This window comes from Anser cygnoides, chromosome 22 (assembly GCF_040182565.1).
Source record: "Anser cygnoides isolate HZ-2024a breed goose chromosome 22, Taihu_goose_T2T_genome, whole genome shotgun sequence".
Classification (NCBI taxonomy): domain Eukaryota; kingdom Metazoa; phylum Chordata; class Aves; order Anseriformes; family Anatidae; genus Anser; species Anser cygnoides.
Window position 1 is genome coordinate 8,415,333 of NC_089894.1, and position 19,015 is coordinate 8,434,347.

The 19,015-nt window shown below is 64.8% G+C and overlaps 2 protein-coding genes across 2 annotated transcripts; one reads left to right on the forward strand and one right to left on the reverse strand.

The window, feature by feature from the left end:
* Positions 1–889: 889 nt before the first annotated feature.
* Positions 890–12,721, forward strand: GPR179 (G protein-coupled receptor 179). The gene is made up of 11 exons (XM_048050821.2): positions 890–1,843; positions 2,311–2,419; positions 3,500–3,602; positions 3,734–3,942; positions 4,135–4,203; positions 4,715–4,824; positions 4,899–5,137; positions 5,580–5,718; positions 5,889–5,994; positions 6,119–6,265; positions 6,624–12,721. Exons 1-11 carry the CDS (start codon positions 1,047–1,049, stop codon positions 11,229–11,231), a joined length of 6,636 nt encoding a protein of 2,211 aa, XP_047906778.2. The 5' UTR covers positions 890–1,046; the 3' UTR covers positions 11,232–12,721.
* Positions 12,722–13,734: 1,013 nt separating this feature from the next.
* Positions 13,735–18,146, reverse strand: MRPL45 (mitochondrial ribosomal protein L45). The gene is made up of 8 exons (XM_066981600.1): positions 18,044–18,146; positions 17,591–17,786; positions 17,044–17,161; positions 16,568–16,666; positions 15,964–16,012; positions 15,570–15,719; positions 15,313–15,486; positions 13,735–14,394 (listed from the first exon to the last, which is right to left on the reverse strand). The coding sequence occupies exons 1-8, from the start codon at positions 18,089–18,091 to the stop codon at positions 14,290–14,292; spliced, it is 939 nt and encodes a 312-aa protein (XP_066837701.1). The 5' UTR covers positions 18,092–18,146; the 3' UTR covers positions 13,735–14,289.
* Between the last annotated feature and the right edge of the window lie 869 nt (positions 18,147–19,015).

Below are 19,015 nucleotides of genomic sequence, written 5' to 3' on the forward strand. Positions count from 1 at the left end.
CTCCGCGCAGCTCCTGCACGGCTCTTGCACAGCCCATGCGTGTCTCCTGCATAGCTCTCCATGGCTCCTGCACAGCTCCTGCACGGCTCCTGCACAACACTCACACAGCTCGCGCACAGCTCTGCGCACCCTGCACGGCTCCTGCACGGCTCCTGCACGGCTGCTGCACAGCTCTTGCATGGCTCTTGCACAGCTGCTGCACGGCTGCTGCAGAGTTTTTGCATGGCTGCTGCACATCCTTTGCACAGCCACTGCGTGGCTCCTGCACGGCTCCTGCACGGCTCCTGCACGGCTCACCCAGGCACCCGGGACAGCCCCAGCCCCCCCCCCGCTGGACGAGCAGAACCAGGAGCAGCTCCCGTGCGCCTGCCTGGAGGCCAGGGAGAAGCCGGCCTTGCTTTGCACCAGCCTCCCGTGCCTCAGTTTCCCCCCTGCAGGCAGGCAGTGCTGCGTGACACCCAGGACACCCCCAAATTGGGGGAGGGAGCGAGGGGCAGGCTTGGAGGCACGGGACCCCTGCCCACTGGGACCCCCATGTGCCCCCATCTCCCTCCCTGCCCCAGGACAGGGACTTTGGGCTTCCTGCCGGTGGGAGCCCAACCCCGGCCCCCTCCCCAGGGCCTGGGGCGCTGCAGCACCGAGCCCCCGGGGCTACCCGGGGACCCGCGGGATGCAGGATGTGGATGCAGGATGCGGATGCGGGCTGCGGATGCGGCTCGCAGCCCGGTTGCCATGGCTGCCCGTCGGGATGCGCTTGCATCACGGGCAGCCCGAGGGGCCAGGGAGCGGGGTCCCGGGGCCGGCCGGGGGCTCCCCGCAGCGGGGCCGGGACCAGCGGCAGGCGGGGGCGGGCGGGGGGGCTCCGGGCGGGCAGCGCCAGCGGCTGAGCGCGGTTTGGAGCCGGTGACGTCTGTCGAGGGAGGAAAACAGGCGGCGGAGCGCGGCTCAGCGCAGCCCAGCGGGCTCCCGGCCGGCTCGGGCGCCGTGCCCACCATGCCCCCCCCGGGCCGGCCGCGGGGTGCCGGGGGGCTGCGCTGAGCCCGGCTATGGGGCCGCGGCGGTGGCTGCTGCTCTGGTGCCTGCACGCCGCGCTGCTCCTGGGGGGGGCACAGCGGCCCCCGGCCTCGCCACCCCCTGGGGCGCCCACATCGGAGCCGGGGGCATCGAGGGACGCCGAGGGCTCGGCGGCGGCGCTGGCCTTCCTGCGCTCGGGCGATGTGCAGCGCCTGGCCCGCGCCAACTGCAGCCGGGGCGTCGCGGCGGGGGCCCCCGGCCCCGGTCCCCCCCCGGCTCTGCGGGCCGCCCTGCGTGCCGCCCCCGAGGCGCTGGCCCAGGCCGCCAACTTCCTCAACATGCTCTTCCAGAGCAACGACATCCGCGAGGCCAGCGTGGCCGAGGACGTGGAGTGGTACCAGGCGCTGGTCCGCAGCCTGGCCGAGGGGCACCCCTGGGTGCGCCGGGCGGTGCTGGCCCTCGACGCCCACCCGCTGGCCGCCAAGCCCCGGCTGATGCTGCAGGCCACGGCGGGCGACGGCGAGATCCGGCTGCGGGACGTCTCCGCCGCCGCCCCCGGCCTGGGCAACCGCAGCTGGGACAACGAGTGGTTCAACGCCCTCCGCTCCCAGCGCAGCCCCCAGCTCCGCAAGAGGGTGCTCAGCAACGACCTGCGCAGCATGGAGACCCCCAAGTGGCAGCGGGGCGACAGCTACGTGGGGGAGCCGGGCCACGTGCGGTGGTCGCCGCCGTTCCTCGAGTGCCGGGACGGCAAGTTCCTGCCCGCCTGGGCCGTCACGCTCTCCTCCGCCTTCTACGGGCTCAAGCCGGACCTCAGCCCGGAGTTCAAGTGAGTGGTGCCGGCGGTGACGGGGTGCGGGGGGCCGGGGGTGCACCGTGGAGGTGATGGGTGCAGCTGGAGGCATCGCCCCCAGGCGTGGGGCACCGCTTGTGTGCGGCAGGGTGCAGGCTGTGGGGTGGGGGCAGCCCTCCTCCCTGCGGCGTGTGTGCGTGTCTGTGTGCGTGTTGGGGGGAATGCGTGTGCAGGCGTGTGCACGTGCGTGTGCACTTTTGCGTGTTCGTGCATGTGCACACACGTGCGTGTATTCGCACATCACTGCACCGCGCTGCTCCCCGGCCCCCTCGGCTGTCCGTGCCCCAGCCCTGAATCTCCCAGACCCAGCTCCCAGGGGGCACAGCCCCAGCCAGCGTCTGGCACCACGAGCGTCCCCCCCCCGGGGCTGTGCCCCAGCTCCCCCGCAGCTGCGTCCCCCCAGCTCCCAAATGTCCCGGGGCTGACCCCGTCCCCCTGCACAGGGGCGTCGTGCGGGTGGACATCGAGCTGCGGGACGTGGGCATCGACCAGTGCGCCAGCGGGCCGGGCTGGTTCGCGGGCACGCACCGCTGCGACCTCAACAGCACCCAGGTACCCGCCGCGGGCACCCTGCGCCCAGCACCCCGTTGGTCCCAGCACCCCGCTGGTCCCAGCACCCAGCACCCCGCTGGTCCCAGCATCCGTCCCAGCCCCTGGGGCACCGTGGGACTCCATTCCCTCATCCGTCGGGGCTGGGGCTGCTCCGCTCCAAACCGTCCCCGTCCCTGTCCCCGTCCCCGGCCGGGCTGTCCCCGCCGCCCGTCCCTCCGTGCGGGATGAGCTTTATCCCCCGCCGGCCGCTCCATCTGCTCCGCTCAGCTGCTCTCACACCGTGCCCAAGGTTTATTGTGCAAATCTTCCGCCAGCGCCAGCACCAGCGCCAGCAGGGTGACCTGGCTGCCACCCACCCGGGGACAGCGGGGACGGCGCTCCGGGGGCTGGGAGCCGATGGGCGCAGCATCCCCACGGGTGTCCCTCAATGCTCCTCCAGCTGTGCCCACCGGGAGCTCACGGCAAACCCTGCAGAGCCCCAGTTTGGGGCAGCATTCGTGCCGTGGAGCTGGGCTCTGGTGCTGCCGGGGTTGTGGGGTGACAACTCGCCGACCCCGTCATGGGAAACGCCGGCCAAAAGCTGTCCCCACGCAGGCGGCACCTCACCAGCTTCTATTTCAGACACTTTTCCTCCCTGCAAGTAACTCCCTCGGGAGGGACGTGACCTGATCCGTGCCAGGCGTCCTTCCAGCAACAACAATACCCAGAAAAGCTCCCAGCCGGCCTGGCGGCGCGGGCAGGGTCCGGCCCCGGTGCTGGGCAGGGGGGGATTAGCGGGGCTGCCGTGGCCGCTGCCGTCACGGCCGAGCCGCACGGCCGGATTAGCGCGCTCTGCTGCATTAGGTGTCCATTTAGGTTTTAGGGAGGGATTTGGGGGCCAGGCTTTGGCTTTTAATTCTTAAATGTTTAACCACTGATTTCCAGGCCCAGGCGTGGGGGAGGACAGCGTGGGGTCAGGGAGCCGGGGGTGCGCTGGAGCCCCTGGTGCCAGGGGGGCTCGGGGCTGGGGGGAGGCCAGGGCCAGTGCAACGCACGGGTGCAGGGCGATCCCTTCCGTGCACCTCTGCCTGTCTCCTCCAGTGCGTCCCCCAGGAGAGCCGCGGCTTCGTCCTCGGGCAATACGTGTGTCGGTGCAAGCCGGGCTTTTATGGGGCTGGTGGAGTGGCCATCGGCACCGGGGCAGGTGGGTGCAGCACCCAGCTGGGGGCCCCCCTCTCACCCTACGGCCCCCTGCAGGGTGCCGGGGCTGTGGGGGATTTGGGATACCCAAAAGGGGGTTTTGGGGGCCTCACCTACCCCCGGCTCCATCCCCAGGCGTGGCGGGGAGCCCGGTGCCGGTGGATGGGGGGCCCCGGCTGGCGTGCCGCCCCTGCCGCGAGGGATGCGCCACCTGCGTGGACGACACCCCCTGCCTGATCCAGGAGGACCGGGCGCTGCGGGCAGCCATCCTCTCCTGCCAGGCCTTCTGCATGCTGGCCGTCTTCCTCAGCATGCTCGTCTCCTACCACTTCCGAAGGAGCAAGGCAAGCGCCCACTGGGCTGCGCCGGGTCCCGCCGCTGCTGCTCCCCTCGGCCCGTGTCCCCCCGCCCGGCTGCCTCCTGCCGGGGGGCTCTCGAGGGAGGGTGTTCTGGGGTGGGCGTCCCAGCCCTGGGCTCCATCCCTCCCAGCACCCTTGGGCTCCCGGCTGCGCCCTCACGTGGCCCTGTCCCCGCAGAGGATCCGGGCGTCAGGAGTCGTCCTCCTGGAGACCATCCTCTTCGGGTCCCTCCTGCTCTACTTCCCCGTGAGTACCCACCTGGCCCCGTGCTGAAGCCCCCCCTCCACGCTCGGAGCGTGCCGGGGCAGGCGGCCCCGTGGCCCCACGTTAAGCTGCGGAGCCCAAATACACAGCCACGAGCCCCGGCATGGGGCTGCCCCCCCACCTGCCCCCATCCCAAAACGTGGCGCCGAGCCCCGAGCAGCCGTCCCACCCATCCGGCAGAGCTGGCACCGGGCAGGGCACGGGCACGGCTCCACCTAATTGTTAATTGTGCTGGCACAGGCTCCGAGGGCTGCAGTACAAACCTTCTCAGGAAACCAAATCCCTTTTCTCCCGCTGGCCACCAGAATTAATCCCTACCCAAATCCCCTCTCCCTCCCGGAAGGTCTGCGGTGGCTGCCGCGGAGCAAGGGGGAGGCGGGGGGGCCAGGCTGCCCCCGGTCGCTGCTTCCCACGTCCCTGCCCTTTCCCCCCCCCCACGTCACGGTGAGCGGGCCCCCAACGCCGCCACCGACGCCTCCCTCCCACCGCCCAGGTCTTCATCCTGTACTTCAAGCCCAGCATTTTCCGCTGCATCGTGCTGCGCTGGGTGCGCATGCTGGGCTTCGCCACCGTCTACGGCACCATCGCCCTCAAGTTGTACAGGTAGCGGGGCCGGGGGGCTGCCGGGACCACGCCGAGGACACCCAGCCCGGGGCTGACCCCCCCGCGCCTTGCAGGGTGCTGAGGGTGTTCCTGGCCCGCACGGCGCAGCGCGTGCCCTACATGTCGAGCGGGCGGGTGCTGAAGATGCTGGGGCTGATCCTGCTCCTGGTGCTGTGGTTCCTGGCGGCCTGGACGGTGGGGATGCTGGAGAACATCGACAAGAACATCCCGCTGGTGATCCGCACCCAGACCACCCGCGGGCTCCACTTCTACATCTGCGGCCACGACCGCTGGGACTACATGATGGTGGTCGGTGAGCGCCGGCACAGCCCCCCCGGCACCCCCACGGCCGTCCCCGCCCGCACCTCTCCCCTCCCTGCTCCCTGTATCCACAGGACCCCGTCCCGTTAAGACAGCAGGCAGGATTTTAGTTTCCTCGTCCATCCAATCGAGCCTGCAGCAGAGCCGGGCGTCCGAGCTGCCTCCCTCCCCCCGAGCACCCCCAGCTCATGCCCTGGCCCCAAGCGAAGCACCCAGCAGCAGCGCATCCCGCTGCCAGTGCCAGGCTGTGCCGGAGGATGCCGTGGGCCTCTCCTGGCTCCATCCGCAGCGCACACCAGCAGCACCTGGGTGAATGTGCTGGGCTGGATGCGACCCAGGGCAGGGAGGGCCCAGAGGGGAGCAGAACCCACCGGGAAGGTGTCCCCGCAGCAGGGTGTCGGGGCCGGGCGCTCAGCTCCTGCTCTCCCCTGCAGCCGAGATGCTGTTCCTGCTGTGGGGCAGCTCCCTGTGCTACGCCACGCGCGCCGTGCCCTCCGCCTTTCACGAGCCCCGCTACATGGGCATCGCGCTGCACAACGAGCTCATGATCTCGGCCGCCTTCCATGTGGCCAGGTAGGGCACGGGGCTGGAAATGGGGCTGGAAACGGAGATTCCTAGCCTCGGCGATACAGAGCTGCAGCAGCAAAGCCCTGCAGCCAGCAGCTGCCCACTGGGGTCCCCAGGAGGGGCCAAGGTTGTGAGTGCCCCCGTGGGAGCCCACGCTGCCCTCCTGCCCCTTCCAGGTTCGTCATGGTCCCCTCGCTGCACCCCGACTGGACCCTGCTGCTCTTCTTCGCTCACACCCACAGCACCGTCACCATGACCCTGGCGCTGCTTTTCATCCCAAAGGTAACGCCCGGCCCTGCCCCTGCGCCGCCCCGCGCCGCCTCCCCCCTTGTCGGGGGCCCGGGACATGGGGCGGGGGCTCCCCAGGCTTTTGGGGCCCCTCGGCGAGCTCGCCCCTCGCCCCCAGTTCCTGCACGCCAGCTCGCCGCTGCGGGAGGAGATCGCGGCCGAGGTTTACGAGGACGAGCTGGACATGCGGCGCTCGGGCTCCTGCCTCAACAGCAGCATCGCATCTGCCTGGAGCGAGCGCAGTCTCGACCCCGATGACATTCGGGTGGGTGGCACACTCAGGACCTTCTTTTGACGCTAGCTATGCAGCCCCACGCAGAGTAAGAGTTGCCTTTTGCAGTCTTTCTCCTGATGCAAAGCAGAGGGTGGAGAAGGGGATGCAGCAGCCGGGAGGGGGCACGGGGCGAACGGCCACGGGCCTTGGGGGGGGGGGGAGCCCAGCCCGTCCCCCGCAGCCACCTCCTCGGGGGGACGGGCACCGGGCAGAGCAGCAGCACGGGGACATGGGCACAGCCCGGCCCCGTGGCTCCGGGGGCCAAGGTGGAGAATTGCAGGGTGGTCCCGTTGTACGTGCTCTCCTCTCTCCCTTCTCTCTGCCGTGTCCCCCGTCCCGCGGCGCGCAGGAGGAGCTGAAGAAGCTCTACGCGCAGCTGGAGGTGCTCAAGACACGGAGGATGGCAGCCAACAACCCCCACCTGCCCAAGAAGCGCGGGTCCCGACGGAGCCTGGGCCGCTCCCTCGTGCGCCGCCTCGCCGAGCTGCCCGAGGCCGTGGCGTCCCGGGGCAGCCGGGAGGAGCGGCTCCGGACCCCCGGCAGCCGCCGCGCCTCGGCCAAGCGGCTCCCCGGCGCCGGCAGCGCCAGCCTGAGGGTGCGGGATGGGGGCTCCCGACACCACGCCGCCGCCCTGCGCAAGTCCCGCAGCTCCGAGAGCCCGGCGTGGGCCCCCCGGGGCGGCTCCCCTGGCCCCAGCCCCAGCGGGGACACCGTGCCGGGGACACCAGCGGCGACCGTGGCAGGCTCAGAGCAATCCGACAGCGAGTCCCTCGACGCCGCCCCGCTCGTGTGCAAGTCGGCCAGCGCCCACAACCTGTCGGGGCACGAGCAGCCCCCCCAGCCCCGCGCCCTCCTGCTGAAGTCGCTCAGCGTCGTCGCTGGTGCGCGGGATGAGGCCCTGCTCGTGGCCAGCCGGGCCGCACGGGACGGGCAGGATGCTGAGCGGGATGCTGAGCTGCACGCCAAGCAGCACCCGGCCGCGGGGCGCCCCACGGACCAGGGACCCCCTGAGCAAGCTGGGAAGCCTCAGAGCCCTGCTGCAGCCACTGGGACTGCCGGTGCCCCCCTGCCAGCTGGCTCCGGCCACGCCGACGGGGGTCCCTCGTGCGATGCGTCCCCCCCAGGGGATGGCAAGGCGCAGAAACACGTCACCTACGCGCCCACCAAGAGCATCAGCGTCGACAGCTCCCACTGCTCGGGGCGGGTGCGGGTGGCGGTGAGGAGGACCCCGCCGCCGCCCCCCGTGCGGTACCAGAGCCTGGTGCACCACACTGCGGCAGCTGGGGACAGCAGGGAGACACTGGAGCCACCCGTGGGGACACCGGTGGGGACACCCGTGGGGACACCGGGGCGAGCATCCCCCACGTCGGGGCAGGGCCGGCTGCAGTCCGCCCGCTCCATCCCCGCGGAGGTTTGCCCCTGGGAGCTGATCCAGGAGGAGATTTTGAGCCGGAAGCAAAAAGCCGCCGAGCCTTCAGCCTCAGGGACCCCTGGTGACACCCCAGTGCCCCCCACAAGCCTCAAGCCGTCCTCCCAGAAAACCTTCAAGAGCCTGGGGTTGGCCATCAAAGCTTTGAACCGCTCCAGAGGGAAAAACAGCCTGAAAGGAAAGAAGGAGAGCGAGGGCAGCCTCAGGGCACGGGGCCGAGACCGAGACGGGGGCAGCAGGAGGGAGAGGCCCAAGCTGGCGGGGACACCCACTCTTTCTCCAGGGGGGAGCAGCCAAGGTCCCACAAATGGAAGCCCCAAGCCCAGCCCGCAGGAGGGGGACGCGGTGCCCTGCCAGCACAACAACAACGCCGGCTCCACGTCGGAAAGCGCAGCCTGGGGGGACAGCGGGGGAAAAGCAGAGGGACAGGAGGACGGCACGGCCGTGCACACAGGCGGTGGTGAGGAGCTGGCAGAGGAGCCCAGCGCTGCCCCGGGGAGCGCAGATGCCGGCGGGGTCCCGGAGATGCCCTGGGGGGCACACGAGGTCTCGCCCAGCACCAGCCGCCAGGACACCGCCGAGCATCCCCACCAAACCCCAGGGGCAGCCGGGGCAGCGCAGCCTGGTCCCCGGGCAGGGGCTGAGCCCCCTGCAGCGGGGCAGGGGCAGGAGGCCCCCAGGCACCCCACCGAGGAGCCACCGCCGCCACCACCACCTGCGGAACCGGGCACGGGCAGCCCCCGGGTCCCCGGGCACAGCGCGGCTGCTGCGGGGCCGAGGGCTGAGGTGTGTCCCTGGGAAGCCCTGGGTGCCCCCCGGGGGGCTTTGGCACTACAGGAGGCAACGGCTGCAGGGGGGGGCTCACTGAGAGGGGGAAGCCCCATGAAGGTCTTGGGGAAGGGGGGCAGCCAGCCCGGCCCCTGCAGTGCCAGGGAGGGACGGGGCACCGAGGGGCTCCCCGCAAGGAGCAGGAGCACGGAGGTGGCCCAGGCGGGTGGTGGCCTTCGAACGGAGATCTGCCCCTGGGAGGGGAGCGGGGGCGAGGCTGGTGCCCCCCATGGGGGTCCTGGCAGTGCCTGGCCTGGGGCAGAGCTGAGGGAAAAGCCCCCAGAGCTGCCGGCAGCGGCTCCAGGGACAGCAGGCAGGGCGGGGGGCAGGATGGCCGAGGTCTGTCCATGGGAGAGCGCGGAGGGGGAGACGGCCAACAGAGCAGAAATTTGCCCCTGGGAGGTGGGGGAGCCTCAGCCGGAGAAGGGAAAGGTGCAGCAGGACGGGGGGAGGCTGCCCAGGGGGGGCAGGAGCATCCGCCCCCAGTCCCTGGGTCTGCTGAGGGCACAGGAGAGCGGGGGCAGGCAGGCAGCGGCCAGGCGGCCCTGGGGCAGCGCCAGCACCGAGCTGCCCCCCCCTCGAGCGGCCCCCGGCAGCTCGGATCTGCCAAAACTCACCTCCAAGAGCCCGGAGAGCGTGAGGGCCTCGGTGTGTCCCTGGGAAGCCGTGGGAGCCAGCAGCGACAGAGCAGAAGTTTGCCCTTGGGAAACGAGCACAGCCTTACCCACGGCAGAGAAAATGAAGGAGGAAAACGGAATTTCCCCAGCGGTTCCCCTGCAGACGGCAGCCCCGGGGGGCAGGAGCGAGCCGCCGCACGCCGCGGGCCAAGGGAGCAGCCAGCGCGTGTCCGTGTGCCCCTGGGAAGGTGCAGAGGAGCCTGGCGAGGGGCTCACGGCAGAAAGCCCAGCTCTGCCCAAAACGTCAACCCAAGCTGGAAACGCTGGCAGCAAGAAGGCCGACGTCTGTCCGTGGGAAGCTGAGGAGGAGCCGCTCGCTAAAGCAGAAATTTGCCCTTGGGAAGTAGCCGCAGCTCCGCCGGGGAAGGGAAGATGGAGTCAGGACACGCGTGGGACTCCCCCAGCAGACGACAAACCCAGATCAAGAGAACCTGAGGGCAGCAAAGCAAAGCTGGCAGGGGAGGGGGGTCGGGCGGCTCGCAGGGACACCCAGATCTCCGCTAAGCTCTTTGGGAAGAGCCTGGAGGGGTCGAAAGCTGAGCCAAAGAAATCCCGGAGCACGGAGAGCCCGAAGGCAGAGGCCTGTCCCTGGGAGGCTCAGGGGCTGGAAGCCGGCAGCAAGGCAGAAATCTGCCCCCGGCAGGCGGCTGCACCCCCCTTCGATGAGCAAAAGGCAGAGCAGCCTCCGAGGGCAGGCCCGCGGGGGGAGAAGCGCATCACGCGCCAGGCAGCGCTGGCGAGCCCGGCGAGGTCCCTGGAGAGGGGCGGCAGCGAGGCCGCGCGCCCCTGGGAGCCCCCAGCCAGACCCCGCACAGGGAGCCCGGCGCTGCCCGCAGCGAGGGAATCCCAGAGCACCGAGAGCCTGAAGGCGGACGTCTGTCCTTGGGAGCTGGGAGCCAGGGATAAAGCCGAGATCTGCCCCTGGGAGGTGGCCGTTCTCCCCTCAGATAAAGGGAAACCGAGGCAGGACAAAGGCGGCCTGCCCAGAGGGGGCAGAAACACTTCTACGCATCAAGGTGTCTTGAAAGAGACCAGAGACAGCCCGCCTGCAAAAGCAAGCCGGGACCGTGAGCCCGTCTGCCCCTGGGAGAGCCCGGGCACAGGGGGCTCCTCCGCGGGGGGCACGAAGAGCCCAGAGCTGCCGAAAGCTGCTCCCACGAAACCGGGGAGCGCCATGGCCGAGGTCTGTCCCTGGGAGAGCCCGGGCTCGGGGAGCCCAGCGCTGCCCGCGGGGAGCGCCCTGAGCACGGAGGTCTGTCCTTGGGAGGCTCAGGAGCTGGGGGCCAGGGATAAAGCTGAAATCTGCCCCTGGGAGGCGGCTGCGCCTCTGCCAGGGGAAGGAGCCTTTTCTGAGAGGACCGGGGCAGCCCCGGGAGAGGCGAGCCTCCGGCCAAAACACCGGGGTGCCTCCAAGGCGGTGGAGAAGGGGAGCAGCGAGCGAGAGGCCGTCTGCCCCTGGGAGAGCCCGGGCACGGAGGAGCCCCCCCAAAAACCTGGAACGGGGGGAGAGCCGCCCAAGAAGTCGGACAGCACAGAGAGCAGGAAATCCGACATCTGTCCCTGGGAAGCAGCGGAGCCCAAGGCCGTGCAGATCCACGCGCCCAAAGCGTGCCCACGGGGAGCCGATGGAGCAGCCCCCGCTGGGACCGGGCAGCTGAAGCCGGCGTCCACATCTCCAGCAGCCCTGCGGAAGGCCGGGGGCTGCTCTGGGGGCCAGGCCGAGCACAAGCCCCTGCGCCGCGTCCTGCCGGGCTCCCAGCCCCTGCGGGCAGCTGCAGGGCTCCCTCGGCAAGCACATGTGGCAAGCAGCAGCCCCAGCCCAGGTGCCACCGTGGCCGAGGTTTGTCCCTGGGAGGCAGAAGAGGCTCCCCCTGCCCCCGGCACCGAAACCCAGAAAGCGCCCGCGGCGTGCCCGTGGGAGAGCACAGACCCCAGCCCGAGCCCCTGCCAGGCTGGGCAGAGCCCCGGAGAGGGAGGCACGAGGGGAACCAGCCCCGACGGCTGCCCCTGGGACCACGAGTAGCTCTCGCCCACTCCAGCTGGGAGCCGGCAGCGGTTGTGCAGGGAAAGTCCCGAGCTGAAGCCCGCCGCCTGCCCGCGGGGGGACCCAAGAGCAAGGGCTGGGGACAGCCCACGGCTGCCTTCAGCGAGGGTCTGGGCTCCCGAGCACCCGGTACTGTGGGAATTCAGGGCAGGGGGAGCTGGCAGCCCCTGCGCGCTGGATCAGGTCACTCTCTCCATCGTGAGCCCAGGGGAAGAGTCAGGCCGGGGCAGCCACGGTGCCACCGGGGAGGAGAACAACCGTCCGGAGCTCCTGCAGCCCAGCTGAAGGCACCAGAGCTGCTGTCACCTGCATTTAATGACAGAGCGACTTCCATGAGCACCGCTGGGACCGGCCAGGTTCCGACGCCTGGGACAAGGCCGCTGTTCCCAGTCAGCCCCACGACACGTTTGGCTTCCTCCGGACATCACCACTTATTTCTGAACATCCCCTGAGGCTGCTGAGCCAGCCGCGGGACTGTCACGCATGCAAAGCTTCCCCTTCTGCTCCGCTTCAGCCCGGTGCTGCCAGCCCAGCACCTCCACGCTACGATGGGGCGATGCCCACCGCTGCCTCGCGTGCCCAGCTCCTTTGCCTATCACTGCCCCGCGTGGGACCAGCTCAGCCTTCGGGTCACTGCTGCTCTGCTCCTAGAAAGCTTTGCTTTCGTGACAGCAGAGAGAGGTATCCCCACTGCCGAACTCATCTCCGGCTGATTTCACAGCGCTGCTGCACTTCTCTTGGCAACTCAGCTGCAGAAGTGTTTGTCTTAATTACGCTATTCAAAACATCGTTATTACTGGTTATTTCTCTCGTACGCCTGTGTGCACATGTACACATTCACCATGTGTGCAGTGCCCAGAGCTCACCTTCCCATCGCAGGGGGGATTTTCCATCACCCTTTCCACCGGCACTCCCAAGCCTTCACTTTTACTGCCCACCTGTAGAAACACGGGATGCCTTTATCATCCCCCATTTCAACTTCTTCCTGTACTCACATTCCTTTTGGGGGCAGAAATGGAAACCAATTCCCATAAGACAGGGAAGGTGCTGAGGCCGTGGTGGCGCTACCACCTCCAGGGCATGAGGCAGGGCTGATCCCATCACCACAGGAAGAGCTGGGGTGCACGCTGCGGGCTGCGCAGGTCCCTCTCCCCCTGCTCCCTCCGGGCAGCACAGCACAGCAGTCTCCCCAGGTTTGTTCCCCTGCTCTGTTTGAACAGAAGCAAATCAAAACCAGAGGCACAGAAGCAAACGCTTCTGTTCTCTCTGATCTCCCTGCAAGGCTGGGGCTCGGGGCTTGTCCTGCCGTTCCTTCGTCGTTTGCCTCCTCTCTCCTTAGGAAGTGGCATCGCTGTAGTGTGCTGTGATCCTCAGTGCCGAATGTCAAAGTCATCCAATGGTGTAAGTAAGTGTACATACAGAAAATAAAGTTATCTTCAGAGTGCACGCTCGGCTGATTTATGGGCTGTGGGCAGCATACTAAATATACTTAAGGAAGAGCTACAACAAAAAGCAGTGAGGCCGTAAAGGAAACCCAGGAACAGCAGTGCTGTAGTCAGAGAGGCTGGCAAAGGAGATGGGGAGCTACACGCTGCTAGGCTGGAGTTAAATGCTGTGCTCCCAGAAAACCCAGCCACTGTCAGAAAACGCACTCCTCTCATTCAGAGCCTGAGCTGAAGAACCGTGTCCGTAGGAAGTGGCTGAGCAGTCACAGCCGCACACGCTTCTACGCTGCCTTAGTCACACCAGACACAAACCAGGCAGCTCGCTGATTTATTTTTGTTCCTACCCCAGCTCACATATGCTGGAGCACTGAATCTCTCTTCAGCTCATGAATGAAGCGTAGGCAGAAGGCTCGATATAGTAGGTTCTTGCAGGAAAGGCAGACAGATTGTGACACCCCTCTGATTTCCAAAGAGATGAAAGGGATTCCATCGCTGGCTCCTCTCCTAACTGAGCACAGAGATGATATTCTGCCCTTTCAAAGGAACATCATTCACAAGCAACACCGAAAACTCCGCAAGCATAAGGAGCCATAAATCGTACTGCGTGCTCTGTAAAATCTCTCTCAAGGAAGAAAAAAAGGCGCTCAACTCTCACAAGCTCTTGAAAATGGCTGAGTTAAAAAGCAGTACGAGGCTGGAAAAGGAAACGCTCAGTTATCTGACGACTAGCGAATTTTCTGCTCCGTGACTAGATGCAAATAGAAGCTACCTGAGCAAAGCAGAGCAAGAACAGATTAGCAGTGTACTGCCTTACTTGCAGCCATGGAAAAAGGTAACCCCTGGGTACGTTTTCTGGACTCACGCAGCCTGCTAAACCAGAGGGCCTGATGTGAACGTCATCGTGTCCACAGGATGGTGCCAGCCGCTCATTAACAACATCCCATTGCTAAATTTGAGAGCATCTGTAACAAATGCACTGAAACCCATCAGCTATGAGAAATGCTGCCGTTTGACATTAGTTGACACAAACGCCGACCTCAGGAGTCAAAAAAATTTATTAAATTACCAGTGCTGTGCTACAGCTTGGCCGTTAACAAGCACCCATTCAGCAGGACCCACTCAGGAGAACTTGATTTAAAGTGTGCTTGCTGTTCTTGTTTTCTGTTAGGAAAAGAAGCCTGGGATTCTGTACAGACAGGGAACGAGGATGGGAAAAGAAAGCACCAATAATTACAGCTGTAAGTTTTAATGAAAGCCCACCAGGTCTACCATACGTCCCATGTCTGGACAGACTTGTGTGGTCAACGGCTCTTGCCACACAAGTTCAGCACAGAGATTAGCCCAGAGAGCCGCCCTGAAGCAAGCAGACTTCTGATCTGCACAGAAACACAGAGAGGGTTAAGACACAGCACATAGTCTATTTGGACAGAGTAAAGCTCTTAGAGCTCATCTGAATCCTCTCCCACGACTCTTTCACTCCTTTCAAGGCAATTTCTTAGTGACTGGAGTCCATTTCTGAAGCTGCTTTGCTTGTTGAAAAGCACAGCTACACCCAGCCGGCTACCTCCACAGACATTCTCCATTTTGTTCCCTCAGGGTTGTTCGTACTGCTGTCTCTGTACTTGCTCTGAAGTTTCGTATTTATTTTCTTTAACCTCTTGTGAAGGATCCAAGGTTGGGCCAGGAATCATCACCGTCTGGAACAGCAAGGACAAAAATCAGCACAAAATGGAGCAGCTCGGAACTGTTGTAACGAGAGCACGGGAAAGGGTGACCAGGAGGTGGTGGCAATGCAAGAGCCTCGCACAGGAAGATGACCAGATGGCAGCAGCATGGGGGAGGACACAGAGCAGGGAGCGGTATTACATGCATTGTACCACACCGCGCTTCTCACCTCCTGCCTCTCTAGGACCTGTTTTTAGTCACACAGGAGGACAGAGCACCTGCATCAGTTTGCCAGGCTACGTACAGGGAGCAGTGAAGCCCTAAATTATCACATACCTATCAAATACCATTGGTCTGCTATTACATCCTCCAGGTTACCCTAAAATATGTATTTATCTCTATATATTTTCCAGATGGAGATCTCAAACACCCTACAGACTTCAGTGAAGTCCTCTGTTACCCCTGAAAATTAGGTACAGGAACAATCAGATGGCTTAAAACCCAACTCACTGTGTAGTTCAGAGCAGAACCCTCGCCTGCCTCAAGTTACAGATTTGTCTTTTGCAGAGTGCTGCTGGCTCTCAAGTTTTTCCTTTAATCATAGGAAACTCTAGGCAATATACAACAATTGCGTGCATCAAAATGCAGCTGCAATCTGTCATAAAACTTCCAGAAGCAGCAGAAAAACGACTGGTCTTAACTAGGACAGAAGCACACAAATTGCAAATACCTCCTGGGACTAAACCCAGTGCCCAGCAGTTGTAACATTCACTAGCCACCACGAGAGATGCTAGAGGCTGATAATCCCACGTTAATAAATGGGACTGCTTGCAAGTACATGCACCACCAGCCCACTACAGGAAACTCAGCTCTGTTTTTGTACAAAATTATCTAGGAACTTATGTTTCAAAGCCACAGGCCATGCTGGTGTCTGCTCTTGGTGGCATTACCTTAATGATGGGGTCCTTTGGCGGAGCCCACTCTGGAACAATCTTGCCATGCATCCTCCATGTGCCGTACGGGTTGACCAAATACCTCTCAAACACGACATACTCCAAAACATCCTTGGGCACCTGCTCCCCACCGTACATCAGCCGACCAAACCGGTCATAGATGGCCAGAGTCTGTAACAGAGCCAGGAAACACACGCTGGGCTGGCCCCAGGTTGGAGGCAGCTGGGAGACACAAGGGGGACAGGGGGACGTACCTGCCGCGTGTGCATCCGCACCGTCACCTGGCCGTACAGGTTACTTGGATTCACAATGCTGTTGCACCGAATATGGACCACTCTCGGAGGCTCCAGAGACTCCACAAAACTCCACCGGATGGTCTTGTACCTGTTGCCGCGGACCATGTCCTAAAAAGGAAAAAATAAGTCGGCACCAACTTAATTAGGGTGTGAATTGAAGAAGCGAACTACTACATGTAGTGAAGCATTTATTCGTTAGCTATTACTTAAACTTGTGGTTTGTCTCCCCACTGTCTTTGTTGTATTCAGGTGGGGAAAAAAAGAAAAGAGACAGGCAATTTCTCAACCCTTCCACACTCTTTAAGACTCTCTAAAACCAACCAAGGACACACTAACACCCAGACAAACTTACCGGATAGCAGCGCTCTGTCACCAGGGAGTGAAGTTTCTGCTTGTTAAAACTGCAAGTGAAACACACCCAGTTACTCAAATACGTGTATTGTAAAGAGGCTTACTCACAAATTCCTGCTTCTCCAGAAGATATATAATCCACCGGCAAAGCAGAAAAACAAGATTCTCAGCTGCGATCTTAACACAAAATCAGAACCTGAATGCCAGCTGGCTGACAAGACATCGGGGAAAGACATGACAACATCCCTTGGAAGCCAGTTATGGTCTAAGTGCTTTATTGATGTTTGGAACTGTAACCACAAATGATGCACTTCTGAAATCTGTTCTGTTCCTACACAGTGGAGCAAGTCAGCAGAGCATCCTTTCACATCCAAACCACTCCCTGCGGCATGATGCTGAACAGCAGCAACCACCCGCTCAGCTGCTAATAACACCGATTCCCAAACCTCCAATGCCACCTCGTCTTCAGAGAGATGAGGGCAGCAAAAGAAAGTACTTGTTGCAGAGGAGGCACGAGGGTTAGAAAGATAAGGAAGAAAACCAGAGCATATAAGCAAAAAGAAGCAGGTCCTACATAACCACACCAGTCAGAGACCAGGTCTTACTTTGCCAGGCAATTGTGAGCTTCAATGAATATCTCCTGGGCCTTCTCTGGGAAGGTTTTCGTGCTGAAATCCGGATCATGATCCTTTACCTTCCGGAGACTGAAAAGACAAGAAAAAAAAAAAAGCTCTGCAGTAAGTAAAAAACATTTCAGTGTTTCAGGTGACAACAGTCTTATCCAGTTCTAGAAGCACTTTTCCCGGGGAGTAACTGGGAACCAGAGACTCCCTCCCCACTGACACACAGTCTCTAGGTGCTCATAAGAAAAACATACTTCTGCAAACCCCAAAAAAACAGACAAAGCGAGTACACGTTGCACCCCTTCGTGCCAGGACAGACGCCTTGCGTTCACTCTCACGCCAAGGACAGAAGCGGTACAAGAGCAACAACGTTATAAACAAACACACCACCTCACCACTGCGAGACAGAACTGGGCGAGACTTTGACACCACAGACTAATTAAAAGGAAGGTACATACGCCAGCTGGGAGGCAGCAGTCTGCTTCAGCTTCTCCACCCTTTGCTTCAGCCCATCTTTGGATAGGGAAGTCATGCGGGCATCGCCCTCAGGAGGGACATAAGGGTCTATAATATCAGCTGCATGAGAGAGAAGAGAGGTCAGGAGGCTCAAAAGCTGCCAAACGCTGCACGCTGAAGGAAACAGAGAGGCAGCACCCTGGCTGCTAGAGAAGGATTCCTCCCGGAAAACATCTTTAGGATGAAATAAGAGCGTGGCCACAAATGACAGGGGCACCTCTCACTGCGAACAAGCTGTGTTACACCATCAGCTCTCCTTCTCTTCCATGCAGCCCCAGGACATGAGGATAAGACACCCAGCAGGACAAAGCACGGCCTCCCATGCTAATGCTGGTCCCTGGGTATGAAGGGCCAACGGCCCCGCACACAGCTGGTAGCAGCAGGGCCGCTGCCTTCACCCACCCGGGGCAGAGCAGGTCACGGAGCCTGCTGCAGGCGGACGCTGTCAGCACGGCCGCAGCGAACTGCCCCCGGAGAGCCCCGCCGCACCTGTGCAGGCCAAGAAGAAGGCGCGCTCCACGCGGTCCTCGGGCAGCGCCCTGGCGGCGGCGCGCATGCTGCGCTCCTTCTGCTCCGGGGACAGCTCCCGGGCCCACTCGGGCACGAACAGCCGCCGCTTCGTCCTCACCGGCACCGCGAGGCAGGGCGGGGCGGCTCGGGGCGGGCGGAGCGCCGACCCCAAGGCCTGCGGAAAGGGAACGCAAGGCCGGGCGTTAACCGGGGGCCGGGCGTTAACCGGGGGCCGGGAGCGGCCGGCACCGGGCGCTGCTTCCCCTCACGCCTCCGGACCGCGGAGCCGCCGTCACCGCGCCCAACGCCGCCCCGGGGCGGCCGCCCGGGACCGTGCCCGGAGGGGGAGCCTGCCCCCGGCCCCAACCCGGCCCCTCACAGCGGCCCCGGCCCCCGTCCGTCCCCCCCCCGTCCGCCCCCGGCGCCCCGCACCCGCCGGCCCAGCAGCCCCAGTCCCGCCGCCCTCATGGCGGCCGCCATCTTGGCGCCGCACGGCCCGACGGGAAGGGGGGCGGGGCCAGAACGGGGGCGGGGCCCCGCGGTGGCGCGCGGGGGGGGCGGGGCCGTCGGGAGCCCGCGCGGCGGCGGCGAGTGGAAAATTCCATCGGCTGCGGGGGGGGGGGGGGGGGGAGGCTCCGCCCCCCCCGGCGCGAGGCGCCCCCCGGGTCCCGCGGGGGGGGGGGGGGGGAAGGCCCCCCCCCCCCCCCCCCCCCCCCCCCCCAGCGGGGTGGCGTGCACGGGGCGGGACTGCAGCACGGGGGGGGGGGGGTGCACCGTGCAAGGGGTGCACATGCACGGGCGTGCTGGAGCCCCCCTGCAGCACGGGGGGGGGCCCAACTCCCACCCCACTGCACTGTGCAAGGGGTGCAGCCCCCCCATGCAATGTCCTTGCGTGCCCCCCCCCCCGGTTCTGACCCCCCTCCCCAGCCCCTCCGTCCGTGTCCGCCTGGAAGTGGGGGGCTCCCTGCGGGGGGGGGCTGCGGGGGCTCCACACGGGGCACCCGGCCCCACATGGCTGGGAAGGTGCTGGGGGGGGCAGTGCCAGGCAAGCGGGTGCAGCACCCGCAGGGCCCCCGCGCAACCCCCCGAGGAATGCAAGGGACGGTGCTGGGGGGGGGGGTTCAGCCCCATCCGCCCCCCCCGGGGCAGCGCGGCCGCCAGCCTCCCAGCAGCTCGGCTCGGCTGGGCCCAGCCCGGTCCGTCCCGCAGAGCCGAGGGCAGCGGGGAGCAAAGCGTGGGGCCGGGGGGGCGGTGGAAGGCTCAGGGCTGCGCTCGCCCCCCCCGGCCGTGCTCCCAGCCCGGGGACTGTTGATCTTGGCCCGTAGGGAGCCCCCCCGCCGGACAGCTGGTTAATGTGTAGTGATGGCCCTGCTGCGCCCGGGACCGTTGATCCCAGCCCATGCC

Excerpts from the sequence above, each read along its gene's own strand:
- GPR179 (XM_048050821.2), top strand. The coding sequence starts at position 1,047 with ATGGGGCCGCGGCGGTGGCTGCTGCTCTGGTGCCTGCACGCCGCGCTG. Across the intron at positions 3,943-4,134 it reads ACCACTTCCGAAGGAGCAAG|AGGATCCGGGCGTCAGGAGT; the intron begins GCAAGCGCCCAC and ends CTGTCCCCGCAG. Across the intron at positions 4,204-4,714 it reads CCCTCCTGCTCTACTTCCCC|GTCTTCATCCTGTACTTCAA; the intron begins GTGAGTACCCAC and ends CCCACCGCCCAG.
- MRPL45 (XM_066981600.1), bottom strand. The coding sequence starts at position 18,091 with ATGGCGGCCGCCATGAGGGCGGCGGGACTGGGGCTGCTGGGCCGGCGG. Across the intron at positions 15,720-15,963 it reads TGACAGAGCGCTGCTATCCG|GACATGGTCCGCGGCAACAG; the intron begins GTAAGTTTGTCT and ends TTTCCTTTTTAG. Across the intron at positions 15,487-15,569 it reads TGCGGATGCACACGCGGCAG|ACTCTGGCCATCTATGACCG; the intron begins GTACGTCCCCCT and ends GCTCTGTTACAG.